Here is an 18,404-nt window from a genome sequence, read left to right as displayed (position 1 = left end):
GTTCGGCCATGTTGCACAGGTATATGGCATCTTGTGTTTCATAATGATCTGCAGGCAGGGTTTCCCCCAGTGCTCTATAGGCCTGGCGGGCCGCCAGGCTTTTCTCCCCACCCCGCCAGGCTAAGTCGCTTGTTTATTTATTTAAAAAAAAAAAAAAAATGTTATGCACCAGAAACACAGAGCTGCGAACTCTCACGCTTTCGCCGTGTGACACACGCTTTTGCATGTTTTCACACGCACTCACGCCACATATCCAATTTCTCACGCCAAAAAAAAAAATCTGATTTTGGGCCGAGAAGCGCACGGCGCACCTCTCTCTTTCTTTCGCTCACTCGCGTGCCCGCTGCCTCGGGAGATGCGCAGGTCCGGGGGCGTGTTTGCCGTCGGGGTGGGGGGCAGCACGAGACCCAAGCGTCCGGAGGTTGTTCGGGCTGCCTTGGCCGACCGGGGTCGAGCAGGCTGTACCGGTGATTATCCCTCCGCAGGTTCATCTTCAGAAACTATGTTACGAGTTTTACTTCCTCTAAAGCAGGGGTTTTCAACCGGGGGTCCGCTGTCGTCATCACCGGGCGACTCCACCGGAACCATTTCAAAATAAAATCATCTGACATGTTTATTTTACAATTTATTTTACTAGATTCACTTAGATTTTACTTGAAAACGAATTAGTAATATTTATTTTTATTTCATTTATTATTTTTTTGTGTTTGTAAACTGTACTATTTAATGTTAATAAGTATTGTTAATAAATGTCTTACAATAACACATAATTGTCATAATTTCAAAATTCCTTTCAACTTTAACATTTTTTTTTTTTTTTACAAAAACACGGTCGGCCGCCGGTCGGCTTCTCTAGCGGCCCTACCACCAGGCTTAGCAAGTTTTCTGGGGGAAACCCTGTCTGCAGGGATTCGTCAGGGAATGAAACACAAAAGCACTGAAGGCCCTTAATCAATAGATGTCCGTTATGTGATGCTAAGAACAAGCTGAAGGGATTTTGTTGCAGAGAATCTAGCGTCACGTGATTTAATCATCAGTGGAATCAAGTTTTTAATCTTGTAAGGGCCCGAGCACTGACAGACAGTGAGGCCCTATTGAAATTGTAAGGATTATTATTATTATTATTTTTATTATTCAGAAGTGCATGAACTAAATGAATGTGCATGGATTGAATCAATGTGCTTATACTGAATAATGTGCATGATCTAACCTAAGGTGCATGAATTGAATTAACCTGCCTGAACTGAATTAATGTTCATGATGTAATGAATGAGCATTACCTGAAATAATCTCCATGACCTGAAATCATGTTAATGACTGAACTTATATAACTTGAAGTGGAAAATATAAATTAACTGAGATATGTTTTTTTGTTGAGCGATTTGTACTATTGTTTTTTTGTGTAAAGTAAAAATACAACTTATATTTAAAAGCTACCCGTCTCCTGTGTCTTGGCATTCACACAATGGGCTCCAACCGTCCACATGTGTTACAACTTACAACTTCATTAAGATAGATACAAGATGTATCTAAGATACATTTGTTCTGAGGCACGAACAAAAGAAGGGAGTATACCGTAATGTTACGGCAAGAATTTGACACGACAATCTTTCATGATGACTCACTCACGTCATTATCATTGAATGCCACAGAGCGAGACAGGTTAGCAGTTCATCATATGTGAAGTGAATTGAGCACTGTAAGACTTTAAGAACAGCTACACCAGAGAAATTAATAATTTTTCTTCTTTGCCTTTAAGGTGAGTACAATTTATACAGACACTTTGGTGCATTTAAGTGTGTGTGTGTGTGTGTGTGTGTGTTTGCAACAAGTAAAATAACAAATATTTTCTCAGATTTAAAGTGACAATAACTGATCACCCAGCTCATCACCTTTTTATATGACCTGTTCAATTGCAACCTCTACTTAATATTAACTAGTATTTATTTTTTATTGTTATATTCAAATAGCAATAAGTAAACTGACATTCTGTGTGTGTGTTTCTTTTAGTCTGACTGTGTGAACTATGTGAAGATTGTGCACCACTATAATCGCACCCATCTGTACGCTTGCGGGACTGGAGCCTTCCACCCTATACCTGTGCCTTTGTAGAGCTGGGACACAGGAAGGAGGTGAGGAATACACTCTATAAGTTAAAACACACACACACACACACACACACACACACACACACACACACACACACACACACACACACACACACACCAGCTACTGGTCAAGATGAAATTTCAATTTATAGTTGGTACTTTCCAGGGTTGAGCAATCCTGGTTTATACATGTAGTCTAAGGGTATGTCTAGGCGGTTTCCATTTGGAGACTCCAAATTACCCTTGGTGACCATGGTCACACACTTTCACACTGAAAGAAAAAGGACATTCATCACACAAACCCCTCCTCCAGATCAGAAACGACTCATACAGACACACACAGAGTGAAACATAGGGCCATACACAAAAGACTACCAAAACAACCCTTCTTTGCCTTTATGCACAGCTGTTCGTCATTACGCAGTGATTTCCTCGCTTTGCCTGTAACTTGTTATATTTAAGTTTCCTTTAACCTGTTTTGAGAACATTGAATTATATTGATTAATGTTATTTGACTTCAAAGTGGATTATCTCAGTTCTAAGGATTCCTATAAAGGGAAAGCAGTGGGTGTGTGTGGTTACTTTTACCTTATGTGCTCCCAAAGGAAACGCCCAACAACAGAGCACAGCAGGACTCTGGTTAAACCGGTTGGCAGTCAGAGTCAAACTTAAATCAGTCATTACAGCGGTCACGGTGAAAATCCCCTAAACCGGTTCTCTGGTAGTAATAAACCACCGCAGCCTCCGCAGCCCGGACACACACTTATATTCTTTCTGACTAAGTTTGGAGAGTAGGATCCGCCGCCCCGTGTCCTGTCATTTTACTTGTTTCTGTATATTCACTTTCCCGCTCAGCTGCTTCTCTTCCTCCTGCTGCTGCTGCGGTGGAAGCATGAAGTTCAGACAGCTTCTGCACCAAACTTTGTTTTCCCCAGTGAGCATCAGACACTGAGGTGAACTCCGGTCCTTCCTACCTGATCCCTGCACCAGTCTCTGACCTGACCCCTGCACAAGTCTCCGGTCAGACCTGAACCCAGATATCGATCATGGAAGCTGATCAGCCAGCACAGGATTAACAGGAGGAGTTTTCTTTTGGATTACAGAGCAGATCTTTGATTCCAGGAGCAGAGATGCAGTGTGTGAGGAGTCTCGCTCTGCTCCTCCTGCTCGGTGAGTTTCCTGCTTCGATTGATTTACAATAAACAAGGAAATAGTTTTACAAAAAACTCCATTTACTCTGCTGGAAGTGGCTACAAATCTAAAAGTAAATTCATGTATAACTGAATATGTTGAAATTATGGCACTAAATTGAAACTTACATTTCCTCTTATATTACTATTAAAACACTCAAATGTGACCGTGGGCTCCTGGAGTGAAGCTATTGTCACATCAAGGTACTTTTTAGACATTTAAAGTAATGTTTCTATAGACTTAAAAATCCCTTACAGACTGTGGATGAGTGTGTTTAAATCTTTCATTCAATCTTTATCTCACTTGAAGCTCTCACCTCTTTCCTCCTTTCTTTCCCTTCCCCTGTTTTTCGGCCTCTCTCCTTCATGTCACTTGAATGAGTGATTCCAACGATTCTCTCTCACCAACACTGTTTGAATTCAACCTTGTCCTTGTTTCCCATCCTCGCTCCCTATCCCCACGTTTAGTTGATTGCTCCTCGATTTATTTTAGTTTGTGTCTAGTGTTAATTAAAGCCCATGAATCAGTAACCAAACAAGAAGTGTTCACCTCAGAAATCAAAGGGCGAATGTTTGGCTTTTCCTGTTTGCCGTGCGGATGTGTCGCTTTCTCACACTCGATCCTTTGAGTCCCACGGTTTGATGTGTGGACTCACGACCGGGTGAGATAAAGCTCGGTCTGGTCTCGGTCATTAATCTCAATTATTAATTAAGACATTCAGGGTCCCTAGATGATGAATCCTGAATTCAAAATACAGCGTGTCTGGTGTTTACAATGGAATTGAATCGTGTGATTAACTCTAACCATAAACCTTTTAGAACCATATGTCACATATCTTATGACATCAAATCTCTCTTCTTCTGCGTCCCTCCTCAGTGGTGAAGGTGCACGGTGACTTTGTGGAGCCTCCTCAGTCCCACACCTCCATGCGCTCGCTGGCAGAGAGTCAGACCAGGCTTCCCTGCCGCTACCAGCCGGTGGAGGGGGAGAAGGTGGTGCAGGTCACCTGGTACAAGGAGCTCGCGGACGGCAGCAAGGACCAGATCATCACGGCCCACTTCTCTGAGGGCCACACAGGTACGACCTGCAGAGTCTGGGCTCCTGTGGAGGAACGTTCCATGAGTGTTCGGTGTTACTGTTCTTCATTGGAACATCCCCCCCCCCCATGATCTTCAAAGAATAAGTGCTTTAGATGACGGATGGACTATACAGTATTCTGTTTATTTAAGCCCTGATCCGTCTGTGTTCTGTTCTCAGGGTTCGGGCGTTACTCTGGTCGGGTGAAGTTCGAGAGCAGCAGCCCCACAGAGAACTCGGCTCTGCTCATCCCCAGCACAGAGGAGTCAGATGAGGGAATCTACATCTGCCACATCTCCACCTCCACTCACAGACACTTTGAGAGGCACATCACTGTCACCGTCTTGAGTAAGACTTATCCTCCTCTTCCTCTCTCTTCCTCCTCTTCCTCTCTCTTCCTCTCTCCTGTGAAACAGTGAGAGCCCATCCCAGACACCAGCTGTCAATCAAACCCTGTGGGCGGTACCTTGACGTTATGTGTTTTTTTTTGGGGGGGGGGGGGTTTCTGTTTATAAAGCTCAGGTGATGCCCTTTTCTTTGTCTCTTAATCCATTAAAGCTCCTGCTGCTAATTCTAACTACGGGTTTTTCGTTCCCTCCTGCGTTAATAATCCAGACAAACACCAGTGGAAGGAACCAGACGCTGAGTGTTTACGACAATGGAGCCGTCATCATCGGGGCGTGAATCCCAATCACGTCAAACCTGTTCGTGACTGAGAAAACAGAAATGTATTTATGTGAAAATATCCCATGTGACTTTCGCCCTCTTGCAAAACAGAGTCGTTGGGCAACTGTGTTGATGTTTGAGTTTGAGATGCATCACTTCCATTGGGTTTCTAACGATTGTGTCTCACATCTTTTTTCTTTTACTCTTGATAGTGTGATTCATTATTTCTATCTGATTCAGGATGTTTTAGGTCATTCATATATTTTATTCTTACCTGATACTTAACCTGACTGCTCACTACCAAAACATTGTGTGAATTCCTGGTTTTAATTGATCTAATTTAGATCATTTCAGGTCAAGACAAATTAGCTTTGAGCAGCATAACTACCCCGGGCTACAGGTTCATGTTCAGGTAATCGTTTACAATAGATTGTCAGGAATGAGTTTTTTAAACAATGTTTTTATTGTAGTTTTAACAAGTACAATCAATAACAACACAGATATGAAAATATAACATATATACATATTTGTATATTTTTTTATCCACATAAATAGATAGAAGAGTTTTATTTGGATGAAATTAAGATTTATTTTACTTTATATTTATACAGCAATTTTCAAAACAATTTAAAATGTGCTTTACTGTTGAAAATCTAATTTACAATACCTATTATATGGCCAATTTTAATACAAGGCTTATTCTGTACAGATTTAGCACATATTCAGATGCTACTGTCGTGGCAATTTCCACAATCCAACAACCAACGAAGAAACGAGTCTCAAAAACTCTTACAGTATTGTCACCTTTAATGCTCGAGCATGGTGCATACCACAGGGTTGAGTTTGTAATATGCACACCAGATAGAAAACAGATCATTTCTTTTATACATTCGGCTAACCCCTCCCACTCTGGAGGGGGTTTGTTTAAACAGGAAAAGGTTGAGATCCTTTGATCACAAGGATACAACAATGCCTAGTCTACAGCAATCAGAGCAATATGCATTCAGTAGTAAAGGGCTGTGTCTAGAGGAAATCAGGTTACAGTGTCTATGGTAATCAGGTCAATACACATTCAGTGTCTACAGGAAGAAAACTGCATGATCAAGGAGAGCATTGTAAGAGATTCAATCATGATCAATCAAAAGGGGAAATAAACATGATTATTATTGTCAACTGTTATATTTCCCTTACACTACTTTCCTGGAAGACTAATAAACTGCATGTTTCAGTTTGAAGCCACTGAAACAGAAAATATAATTTGATTCTTAAAAGAAAGTACAAGCTGTAAGTAAATGCAAGTCTCCCTGTTCCCCCACTTCTCTCAGTTTTACCCATCTCCACCCTGGACCCTGTCATCCTGAAGGAGGGGGATTCTTACCGTTTGGCAGCAACTTGCCGAGCGGTGGGTCGCCCGCCCCCCCGTCTCTCCTGGGACTCCGACCTGCCGGGCCACTCCAAGAAAGACATTCGCCAGGGCGGCTCCGTGTACAGCTACTTCTTTCTGCACCCGCTGCGCAGCATGAACGGCAAAAAGCTGGACTGCTTGGTGTGGCACCCGGGTCTGAACGGGTCCCACAGGATCTCAAACCTCCTGGAAGTTCAATGTGAGTACCATGATGATGATGATGACATGATGGTGATGGTGATGGTGATGGTACAGTACAACATGATATGATCACAATACTTGATTTGAGAGATAGGATACAATATGGTACATCCCTGGAAAAGAGTAAATTAGATTTTACAATATCTTAGCTCACCTGGTAGCACCCGGCCCCCCCCCCACACACACATACGGAGGCTTGTGCTGATACTATATCTGAAACAAGTTTAATTCCCCTGATCGACCTGGAGTCAATCAGATAGCCAAACATTACATTTTGTGTGCAGGAAGGAAAGTGGCTTGTGTGAGAGGAAACCATGTGATACCTCAGATTGTCACTTTCACATCTAGACGCTCTGCGGCATCTGCCACATGCATTCAGCTCAGACATTATAGAAATGTAATTATATCACTAGAATAACAAGCTGTGCAGTGGGAAGCTTCTCAGAGACCTTCACCTTATTCCCTCTGCCAAGGAGGTTGTACTCTCTGGGTTTGTTTATTAGTTTAAAGGATTACGCAGAAACTCACTAACTGATTTCTATGGAATCTTGTCAGGTGTGAGATGATCCGAGGAAGAACCTGTTTGCAGATGTGAACACAGGATTTATTTTTCCACTTTGTTTATCACTGTGAGTCTCTGAGAATAATCCATGGGCAATTTGATGCAGATCCAAATATAAATCCAGATCTAGTCAATTTATATGTGGTTTTATATTTAAGGGACTGCATGTGCTCTACTGAGTCACTTTCTAATTTCATATTTTGTTATGTTGCAGCATTATAAAAATAAAAAAAACCCTTTTTAGAAATATATTAAAAAGGAAAATCTGTAATTCAGATAAAAACCATGTCTTATAAGCTTTTCTCTTTGCCGCACCATCTAATACTTAGGGGAATAGTTTGTGTTGCTGCATGTTTACGTGTGTGTCTCTGTGTCAGACCCCCCAGATGCCACCATCACCAGTGTCTCAGGAGACTGGTTTGTGGGTTTGGAGAACGCTGAGCTGGTGTGTGACAGCGGAGGAAACCCCAAACCTCAGGACTTCACCTGGACACGGTACCGTCCTCCGCCTGCGTGATGCTCTCACTGTACATAACCGTATCTCTGGTTTAACTCGGTCTGGCTGCTAGCAAGACTGTGACAATTAAGTGCTAATTCCCTCCCAGTGTAAAACTATCTGTGCTACTAAACTGCTCTTTACATGGCACTGGAAACACATGCATAAGTCACTAATGCCAACACAAAAGATGAGCAGATGGCACCAGATATTAATTTCCTTTTAAGTTAAAGGCAGGTTACTATAGTCACAGCTATTGTTTTTCTGTGTCTCCAGTGAGTCACAGGTTTCTGTTTCTGTGAATTGATGATTGACTTGTCTTATTTCTGGGATTGCCCACAGGAGGGGAGGAGCTCTGCCAGATGGCGTGTCCCTGGTTGGAGGAAAACTCATTTTCGGGCGGACCCTCCGCTTGAATGACAGCGGGGTCTACGAGTGTGTGGCCAAGAACATTGCAGGAGTCGGAAAAGCAGAGTATTCAGTGACAATAGCAGGTGAATCCCACAGGCCTCAGCCTTGTTATTCATTGAGACCACACCGGAGTAAAATGAGGAGGAGGTTTTGTTTTATTGGTATTTTAGAAGGAGAGAATTAGAGAAGATTGAAACTACAAGTTGAGCTTTAAACTAAAATCTAAATCCTGAGCATATTCTCATTTTTATTTGTGCAGATTTGCTGCCCCCTAGTGAACTGCCCCCTGCAACTGCTGCATGAAAGTTTTATTTGTGTGTGAAATGCATTAACATTTAGTCTTCATTATTTTTATTTCAGAGTTTTCTCAGAGTAAGGGCTTCACCAATGACCAGAACCTCCTCCTGATCGTCCCCGGGTCCTTGGCCGCCGCTGCCGTGGTCTTGGTCCTGATCATTGCTGTCCTGTACCATCCCCACAGAAACAGAAAGCTTGAGAGGCAGCTCAATAAGAAAACGTGAGCGGACACACGAGCAAAGGCTTTTTGCGGCGTAGTGTTAACTGTAATAAGAATCAAATTGTGATTGTATAAACTCTTTTTCAGCTATTTACACATGTTGACCTTTCCCGTGAACCCTCTAAATGTGTTCTCTCTTTTCCAAAGGAGCCGGATCCCTGTGAACGTTAACGTCATAGTGCAGGTAAAAAATTCTAAGAGAAAACAATAACCTGCAGGGTGTCGACACACCCGCCAATGACCAGGCGTGGCCGGGGTGGAGCCGCTGGCAAGTCGGAAGCCTCGTCTGCCTAGAGGCCTATGATTACAGGCTGCAGCTGCTTCAAGCACTTAGCATGCAGAGTTCATAAACTCATACTGATCATGTTCTTGTGTTCATGTTCAATAACCATCTTTCACTTTCTTTAAATATTCCAGCCTAAAGCTTTCACCCAGCCCATGTCCCTGGTGAGTTTCTCAAAGGGAATAATAATAATAATAATAATGATAATAATAATACATTTGTTAATACACTTTAGTAGTGGAGCATAGTTTTTGTTTAGAGGAGTCCTTGGACTCAGTTGTTGTCAATGTTGTGACTCTCTTCTCGCCGCCTGCAGGAGCGTCCCATCTACAATGGCAGCCAGTCCTCACTGAGCAGGAGGTGTAGTGCTCCGGGAGGACTGGAGCTGGACGAGCTGGGAAATCAGATCGTCTGGCACGACGGCAGGAGGATTCTGCAGTTCTGGAAGAGCAGCCAAATTTCACTGGTATTCAGTGTTGACATGTGTTTAATTTGTAATGTGTCATATGGTGTTGTGTTTTATTTGCTTCATCACTGTCAGACGTTGTCATGGAGACAGATCAAAGGATGACAAACAAAAACCAACACACAATTAATTCTCAGGTCGACTTTCAAGTTATACATTTTTATTTCATCCATGAACAAATAGTACTTCATGTATTAGAGGGACTGAAAAGTAACAACTAACCCAATCACAACCTAATGTGATTATGTTTAATCCATACCCACTTTAACACTTGACCACTTCACAGACTTTTAGAAGTGGTCAACAACAAAGTTGGTAAATGTTTCATTCAACAAACGTATTTCTGTTGAAATAATTTAAAGAGTCATTTTCAGGTTGATACTGAAAAGGTTTACAAGCTGAAAACTTGGGAGTTTCCTCATACTGTCCATTGCTGCTCTCTTTAACCCCCCCCCCTCCCTTAATAGTGGAGCATAGTTTTTGTTTAGAGGAGTCCTCGGAGACAGTTGTTGTCAGTGTTGTTCTGTCTTCTCGCTGCCTACAGGAGATATCCATCAGCACAAGCAGTTGTTCCACGCTGGGCGGGGAGGGGAGTTCTCAGGAAGGAATGGAGCTGGAAGAGCTGTTACTACGGCAGGGAGAGCCTGAGACAAACGGAGATGGATGGAGTGATGGAGGAGCACAGGAGGAGGCCGAAGTCGTTCGTGAAGAGCAGCATATCGCTGCACTGTAAACCCGAATAAGTAAGCAGTACTCAATTCTTGGGAGATTCTCACTAGGTGGTAATGAACTGGACTCATGGCATTGTTGCTAATAGTTGTAAGGAGAGCCACTGATATTATCGGGTTTATCCAAATAATCCTGAAAGAATTGGAGAGGGAGAGAGATCTTACACTAATCACATCCACTGAAACACCATGGATATCTAGCAAAAACACAGTGGCAGTTTTATAGAGATTTTGATTAATGTGTAGTTCCGAATAAATACAAATAGAAAAAAATAATCTGTTCCCATTGCACTAAGTGTGTGAATAGTCATGGAGGCATGGTAGTGGCGTAACTCTTGAAAAGTGGCTATGTTTAAATAAAAGTGTCCTGGTGGTGAAATAAGATGAACTTAACTTATAGTGTCGAGTCATATCAGGGGCAGCCACCTGAAAACACAAGAAAGAACAATTTTATTTATTTATGTTTAATTGAACTTTTTATCCATCTGTCTATTTACCTATATATGTGTTGTATATGTTTGGCCTATAGGGGCTAGAGTGGTCGTCCTCCAACAAGAAGGTTGGCCCCAAGGACTAGAACATGGACATGAAAAAGAGTGGAACCTGCAGGAGTTTGACATTATCTCATCCAGTGTGAAGGAAATATGATAAAACTGTAAACTCAGTATTATAAATGTTTATCTCATCGAGGGTGAAGGATATATGAAAAAACTGTTAGCTCAGTATTATAAAAGTTTATCTCATCGAGTGTGATGGAAATGTGAAAAAACTGTAAGCTCAGGATGATACATATATTTATCTCATAGTGTGAAGGATATATGAAAAAACTGTAAGCTCAGTATTATAAATGTTCACCTCTTCGAGTGTGATGAAAATGTGAAAAAACTGTAAGCTCAGGATGATACATATATTTATCTCCTAGTGTGAAGGATATATGAAAAAACTGTAAGCTCAGTATTATAAATGTTCATCTCATTCAGTGTGATGGAAATCTGAAAATACAAGAGGCTGGAAACACCAAAGTTATCTACGTTAACTTAATAAGGGGTTTTCTGCAGAAAGGATCGACACACCGAGAGTCCTAAGGTTCTCAGAGTGAAGTCAAACACAATGATCTTATATAGGGAACTAAGGCTATCTCTCTCAGCCAATCCAGACTGGTTCTGTAGGCGCAGGGAGAGATCTATCTAAACACAGACAACTGATTTACATGTGTTTCCTTTGGAGATAAGCACACATACATTCAGTTCTTTGGGGGTCTAAAGGGTCTACCAGTTTTCAGGTCATACACAGCTCAGACTATTAAAACATTCCAGGTCATAAACTATTTGAACAGTTTGTATATGCATGTAGAAAGGTCATAAAAGCCTTTAGACAGAGCTACAAAACTTACTTTCCAACTACAACATAGGTTTTACACATACTTAGTTAATTTTTCCTTTACACCAGTGTTTTCTATGAAAGTGAAAAGACTAAAAAAAACCTGATGTGTAAATGTTGAAATGTTTTATATCCATCCAATGTTTTTTTTTTATAAAAAAAGACATAAAACCTGATGTGTAAATGTTGAAATGTTTATTCATAAAAGTACAGCATATGCAATTTTAAAAACAAAGTCATGGTTATTTTGTCAAACCTGGGACAATTCAGCTTATTTCACCTTGTGTTGGAGGATAAAGAGCATCGCAGCGACTGTATTAGATTGTAGAGTTTCCTCGAACCTCATCGGCTCAGTAACAACTGAAATAACTGGATACAAGTAGAAAAAAGTGGAGTCTCACAGAGTGGAGTGATGACTTCAGTAATGTTACTGAACCTCTGTAGTAGAGGAATAGTTTAATACGTTAATTTGTTTTCCTGCCAAGGGTTAAGATCATTTCAGTTCAATCTGTGTCTGTACGATGAATATAAGGGTAGTGGGCTTTAGAGGTGTTTGGTAGATTGATGCTAAACTAAACCAAACAGCTGCCCTCAAGCTTCATATTTACCGTACAGACAGTAAAGTAGAATGAAGTGGTATCAAAAAAGCAAAATGGATATATTTCCCCAAGTGAACCAGGCAATTGAAAGGGAATGAGAAAACTATAATGACAGAGACATCAGAGTATGTGATCAAACATACAGAGTTTTGCTGTCCAACGCCTTCTGATGCAGGTACGAGCTCGATAAGTCGACTTAGTGATTAAACCAGGCTACATCTGCTAGTCAGCACCAGAAATAATAGACAACAACAGATTAACAACTCTGTTAAATGGACAGAAGGCTGCTGGTGCTGCTAACGTTAGCCACTCTTGACAATCAAGAACAACATCATTTTCCCACAGATGCTGTGACCTCATGACATACGGCTCAATTTTGAATGTTTTCTGGAGTCGAAATTTAAATTTAGATTAAATCAAAGGTAAATAAGTTGTCAAGAACAGTTTTCTGAGCCACAGTGACTCATTTCAAATCGGCCAGATATTAAATAACAAATTGTATCATTTTCTATAGCGTTAAAATGGTCTGTGTGTAGGACTTAGTGGCATCTAATGATTCAGACTGCAACCAGTTCAACACACTTTGTCTAACGCTCCCTTTCCCGGCTTGTAGGAGAAACTACGGTGGCCTTCAAGAAAAATAAAGGTCCTCTCAATAGCCAGCGATTGATAGAAAGATGGCAAAGCAACACAGCACACCCACTCCTTATATATGTATATATATATACACAATACCCAAAACACAGCAATAGTTTCAGATGCTTATATATTAAGGCAAACCTTATAAATATTAAAGTTTATATCTGCAGGTAGAGCTCCTGAAGTCCTCCACACTGGACCTTTAAGAAGTCAAAATGCTCAGCTGGAGTCCCCTGCGTGTTTTTTATAAATCTGATTTCTCACTTGGGTTTAAAAATAACAAAGCTAGGTTACAACTTTCTTTTGTTTAAAGTGAGTGCACAGTCATATCAGTCAGCTACATTACCGTTCAGTAATATCAAAATATAAAAGATAATTTGTTAATTCATCTAAACAGAAACGTCACAGAGGTCATTCTCGAATCAAATTGCGTTTTGGGATAAAGTTTCTTTGTGAGTCCGCTGATGAGTGCGAAGGTTGCTCCTCTGGGAAAAGCACTTGCCACATATATCACACGTGTAGGGTTTCTCCCCCGTGTGAATCCGCTGGTGAATCTCCAGGTGGCTGATACGGTCGAAGCTCTTTCCGCAGAATGGGCAGATGAACCATTTCTCCTTAATGCGGCGACTCGCCATAGTTTTATGGAACTCGGGGTCATTCAAGAGGAACAAGCGGCTGTCAGAGTTAAAACCCGACACGTGTTTAGTCTGTTGTTGTTTCTCTGAGAGGAATCTGATGGACACTCCTCTTTCCGGGAGATTTATGGCTTCTCGAGGTTGACTGAGCGGAGGTTGGCTGAAAGTCAGAGGAGTCCTGGATTTGCTCGATGCACCTTGTCCGTTGTCCCTCAGGAACCTGTCCGAATACGCCGTCTCTGCCGAGTTATCAAAGATGTCCAAGGCATTCTGAATGAGTAGGAGTTCCGAGTCCAGGTTTTGCGAGAGCTGCTTGGGTTCGAAGAGGCAGTCCGAGTCCTCGGCAGAGTCGCTGTCGGCCACCGTCACGGACGTCCACGGCTGGTTCTCCGGCTCCTCCAGGACCTCGGCAGGTTGGGGGTTAGGATCCGTCTCCTGGTGACCGGCTCCGTCGCTAACGCTGTGATCAGAGTCCTCTATCTGTTCCACAATCTGGACATCGTCCTCGTCCTCCAGCTTGACCATTAAATCCTCGTCGTCCATGTCGTCCATGTCGTCCCTTTGACAGAGGTAAGGCCGGGGCTGCTCACACTGCATCTCCTCCGTCTGAGCAGGTGGTGCAGGTGGAGGAGGAGGAGGAGGAGTGTGATTCTCTCTGACAACCGGATCAGGACACAAGGCCTGGACTGAATCTGCAATAGGCCCTGAAACAACAAAAGCATTTTTAGTCATCTAGACAGTTCCCTTGAATAGACTATTTTGACTTAAGCACTAATAATGCAGATAGTAACGTGTAATCTACAAAGATTCCAATTAGTGATTCAATTGAGAACAAGTTGTAGAATGTTTCTGCTTTTAATTAGTGATATTTGAAGATTTCAAAGCAACACAGTATATGTCATCTACATGTCTTTTTCCTGAATAGAGAGAATATCTGATATCATCGTTGTTGTACCTCAAAATAAGTTTATAAAAATTCTGTACATGTTTTTAAATCCAGATCATTCATAAATCACACTTTAATGTAGTTTCACGTCTATATGATAACCATTAAGTATTTATTACACAATAAAATAGACAAAATAGTACTTTTAAATACTGAATGGGGGAAGTTGCAGTAAAGTTTTCCAACATTTATCTGCAATAGGGCCTGAAACAGCAAAATAATTTCTATTCATCTAGACAGTTCCCCTTGAAAATCCTATTTTGACTTAAGCACTAATAATGCAGATATTAACGTGTAATCTACAAAGATTCCAATTAGTGATTCAATTGAGAACAAGTTGTAGTTCTGCTTTTAATTAGTGATATTTGAAGATTTCAAAGCAACACAGTATATTTCATCTACATGTATTTTCCCTGAATAGAGAGAATATCTGATATCGTCGTTGTTGTAACTCAAAATAAGTTTAAAAAAATACTGTACATGTTTTTAAATCTATATCATTCACAAATCACACTATAATGTAGTTTCACGCATGTATACACACATTCAGCAGTTATTACACAATTAAATAGACAAAATAGTATTATTAAATACTGAATGGGGAAAGTTGCAATAAAGTTTTCCAACATTTACTTTTTATAATTCCCGGTCGTCCTTACCTTCACCTGTGGGCAGCAGCAGTTTGTTGTGCTGCTCTCTCCTGGAGGAAGAAGAAGAAGAAGATGCTGATGATGATGAGGAGGAAGAGGAGGAGGACATATGTGTGGTCTGACTCAACACAGTCAGTCGCTCGTTTTCCATCAGCATCAGCTTCGTGTTCAGGGCTTCGATCTCGCTCTGTCTGCGGCGCAGCTCGACCTGCACCAGGGCGACGCCGTCCTCCCACAGCCGGCTGATCTCCAGCACGGCCTCCTGGGCGAGCTGCTCCAGCACCGAGGCCAGCCTGCTCTGGAACGCCTCACAGAGAGCCATGGTTCCCCGCAGAGCCGAGACGCCTCTGCCGGGGGCTGTGGGTTGACGAGGACCGGGACCGGAACCGGACCCGAACCGGACCGGGTCAGGGTTGGGGGCAGGGTGGGGTGGGAGAAGTAACTTTATGAGTCGGTGGGAAGCGACGCGACTGTCACACTTTGCATGAGAGTCAAAAAACATGGAAGTGAAATACAATAGCAACAGGAAATGGGGCGTGGTCACGTGACACGGAATGTACGGTGTTCGCGAGAGGACGAAGTTGAAGAAAATTAAAAAAAAAATCACATTCGCTTTATGATAAATTATTAAAATAATAACTTGATGGACACGTGTCTGTTTTTTTTAGTTTCTTTTCACATATCCAAAGTGTGCATGCTTAGGTCTACAGGTGTACTTCCTCATCTGTCAACAAGTAATTTTATTTCTTTATATTTATTATTATTACATTTGACTATGTTATTAAACAATCTTTTTAATTTTTTAAAAAGTTTTTCTCACAAATTAATCAACAAACTGTCTCATATTTTTGAGCTTCAGGTTTTGAGAGTCATATTATTCCTATAAAAGATAAATGTCTTTGTAAATAAAGAAATTAAGATTATTCCCCATGAATGTCAATAAAATATAACTTTCAGCACAATGTTGCACTAAGAACGATGGGTTGTGTGTGTGTAGCAGAGCTTTTTCATTTTGTCCACTAGGTGGTGCTGTATCTCCATTATAAAAGCTGGGGTCCACTGGGAGGAAAGATCCTGATGAATTACATCTATTCAATCTAGCGAGAGGACGAAGTTGAAGAAAATTTAAAAAAAATCACCTTCGCTTTATGATAAATTATTAAAATAATAACTTGATGGACACGTGTCTGTTTTTTTAGTTTCTTTTCACATATCCACATTGCGCATGCTTAGGTCTGAACGTGTACTTCCTCATCTGTCAACAAGTAACTTTATTTCTTTATATTTATTATTATTACATTTTACAATTTTATTTAACAATCTTTTTAATTTTTTAAAAAGTTTTTCTCACAAATTAATCAACAAACTGTCTCATATTTTTGAGCTTCAGCTTTCGAGAGTCATATTCTTCCTATTAAAGATAAATGTCTTTGTAATTAAAGAAATTAAGATTATTGTTACACGAAGAACGATGGGTTGTGTGTGTGTAGCAGTGCTTTTTCATTTTGTCCACTAGATGGTGCTGTATTACCATTATAAAAGCTGGGGTCCACTGGGAGGAAAGGTCCTGATTAATTACGTAGTATTAAGTGTCTTTGATAATTTATCAAACACTTTGTATCTGACTTTAAATATTAACTGTATGCAACTGATTTAATTTAGCACACTGACTGGAATGATGTTCTGACAACAGCAGTAGTGACTGTGGTTACAACTAACAGAAACACATGAGTAGTGTATGACTGTTTAAGTAATTTAAGCTTTATCCATATGTCAAAATTGAGGGATGAATATCAGAATACTACCCACACGACAGTTTATTCACTAGCCCATTTGGAAATAGTTGCCAGTTTTGTGTCCTCATAAAGCACCTAATTAGCATGTTATTATTAGGGCCCGAGCAGTGACAGGTGAGGCCCTATTGAAATTGTAGTGGTGAAAATTTACGTATTCTGGAGGAATTTTCAATGGGCGTCGCAAAATGGCTCAACGGTGCCCCCCGAGACCCCCGGAACGTGTTCACATTGACCGATCTTTACAAAAAACGATACACAGGTGTATCATGTCCAGACAAACAAAAAAGTCTTAAGGTGTAATGGCAAAACGCAACAGTAAGTCTGCTATTTTGCATTTAGTGGCAATTTTGGCCATATTCCACATTTTTACTTTGAGGTACTTGTACCAGGGCTTTCATCAGATCAACTTCAAATTGAGATAAGTGTCATCACAACAAGATGGAGATACAAAGTTATCAAAAGATCGATTTTTCGACACACGGTGTGACCGTGGCGTGGCGTCAAAGTTTGATTACACGCCATTAAAACATGATGATCTGTAACACGGACATACATGGACCATGATCCTTTGATGCTGATCCGTAAACAAACAACTCCATTCCTGCAGTGTCAGTAGTCAAATATTTAAGGAATCTTTATGTCTTGCAAAGGTTCTTTCTCAGAATTGGGACATTTCCTCAAACTGTGTAAACATTGAGGTACGGCCAAGGTTCATCCTTCGCCAAAGGAGACGATGTTGTCATAGCTCCACTGTGTATTGTCCTATCACTACAAAACTTCTGTCTCATGATCAGAGTCCAAGCCTGAACAGCTCTATGTGTCAATATCTCCTAAGTCATTATTTATTTTTTTCAGGCAAAACGCTTGCAACACTTCAAAATGCATGTGCTCGGGCCCGCCCAGTGCTGCTTTGCAGTCCTAGGAATTTTAGAAATTGTATTTATGTATAGTAATCTATTATTTGCTTTACTGGTGCAATGGCCGTTGTAGATGGGTTGTTTGCTTGGACTGTGGTAATGCTGGTTATAATCGAAATCCATATGACAGATACTTTTGCTTGATCTATCATTTATTTAGATTCTCATCATCTTTCAGACATTGAATATTATTTCTTTGTCCTATTTAATATATTTTTGAAAACCCAATAAATACACTGGGGGGAAAAGGCTCCTACTTGATATTGCACTGAATTAATAAAATCCTTGGGGCTATTCAGGTGTTGCTTTGTATCTGCAGGTGCTGTGGTGATGATGTGATATTTACTGTATAGATTTGGAGATTTTCCAAATTAAAGTCCAACATTTTCACTGTGGAATAGATCATTTCAGGATTTTCACTGTAGAAAATAAATAAGTTCAGGACACTTCAAAGTACTGTAAAAACACTTTGCTCAATATGTTCAGAGAGATACTTATATGCCTGTGTTCAGGACCTCTCTGACTACCTACATACTGAATATCAAACATTTTTACTGTATAGATTTGGAGATTTTTCATTATTTTTGTATTTACTTTGTCTGTTTGCATTGTTTCTGCTGCTTGTCTCTATTTTGCTTCACTTACTTGACTGTCTTTTCCTGAAAATTCACTCTGAACTGCTTTTGTAGAAGTGCCTTATAAACAACCTTGCATCTTTAGAACAAATTAAA

The 18,404-nt window shown here is 40.7% G+C and overlaps 2 protein-coding genes and 1 long non-coding RNA gene across 3 annotated transcripts; 2 read left to right on the top strand and 1 right to left on the bottom strand.

Annotated features, from left to right (window-relative positions):
- The first annotated feature begins 3,138 nt into the window (after positions 1–3,138).
- LOC133018242 (nectin-4-like) lies at positions 3,139–8,845 on the top strand. Its single transcript, XM_061084562.1, has 8 exons — positions 3,139–3,278; positions 4,176–4,376; positions 4,557–4,724; positions 6,368–6,646; positions 7,588–7,705; positions 8,049–8,200; positions 8,478–8,634; positions 8,782–8,845. Exons 1-8 carry the CDS (start codon positions 3,239–3,241, stop codon positions 8,843–8,845), a joined length of 1,179 nt encoding a protein of 392 aa, XP_060940545.1. The 5' UTR covers positions 3,139–3,238.
- Positions 8,846–9,295: 450 nt separating this feature from the next.
- LOC133018019 (uncharacterized) lies at positions 9,296–11,713 on the top strand. Its single transcript, XR_009682797.1, has 3 exons — positions 9,296–9,383; positions 9,928–10,126; positions 10,641–11,713. It is a non-coding gene; the product is annotated as an uncharacterized LOC133018019 (long non-coding RNA).
- Positions 11,714–12,529: 816 nt separating this feature from the next.
- Positions 12,530–15,282, bottom strand: LOC133018241 (gastrula zinc finger protein XlCGF48.2). The gene is made up of 2 exons (XM_061084561.1): positions 14,970–15,282; positions 12,530–14,068 (listed from the first exon to the last, which is right to left on the bottom strand). Exons 1-2 carry the CDS (start codon positions 15,280–15,282, stop codon positions 13,152–13,154), a joined length of 1,230 nt encoding a protein of 409 aa, XP_060940544.1. The 3' UTR covers positions 12,530–13,151.
- Between the last annotated feature and the right edge of the window lie 3,122 nt (positions 15,283–18,404).

The sequence above is a fragment of the Limanda limanda genome, chromosome 13 (genome assembly GCF_963576545.1).
Source record: "Limanda limanda chromosome 13, fLimLim1.1, whole genome shotgun sequence".
Classification (NCBI taxonomy): Eukaryota; Metazoa; Chordata; class Actinopteri; order Pleuronectiformes; family Pleuronectidae; genus Limanda; species Limanda limanda.
Note: the sequence above shows the minus strand (reverse complement) of the source record. Positions and strands in the feature narration are given on the sequence as shown.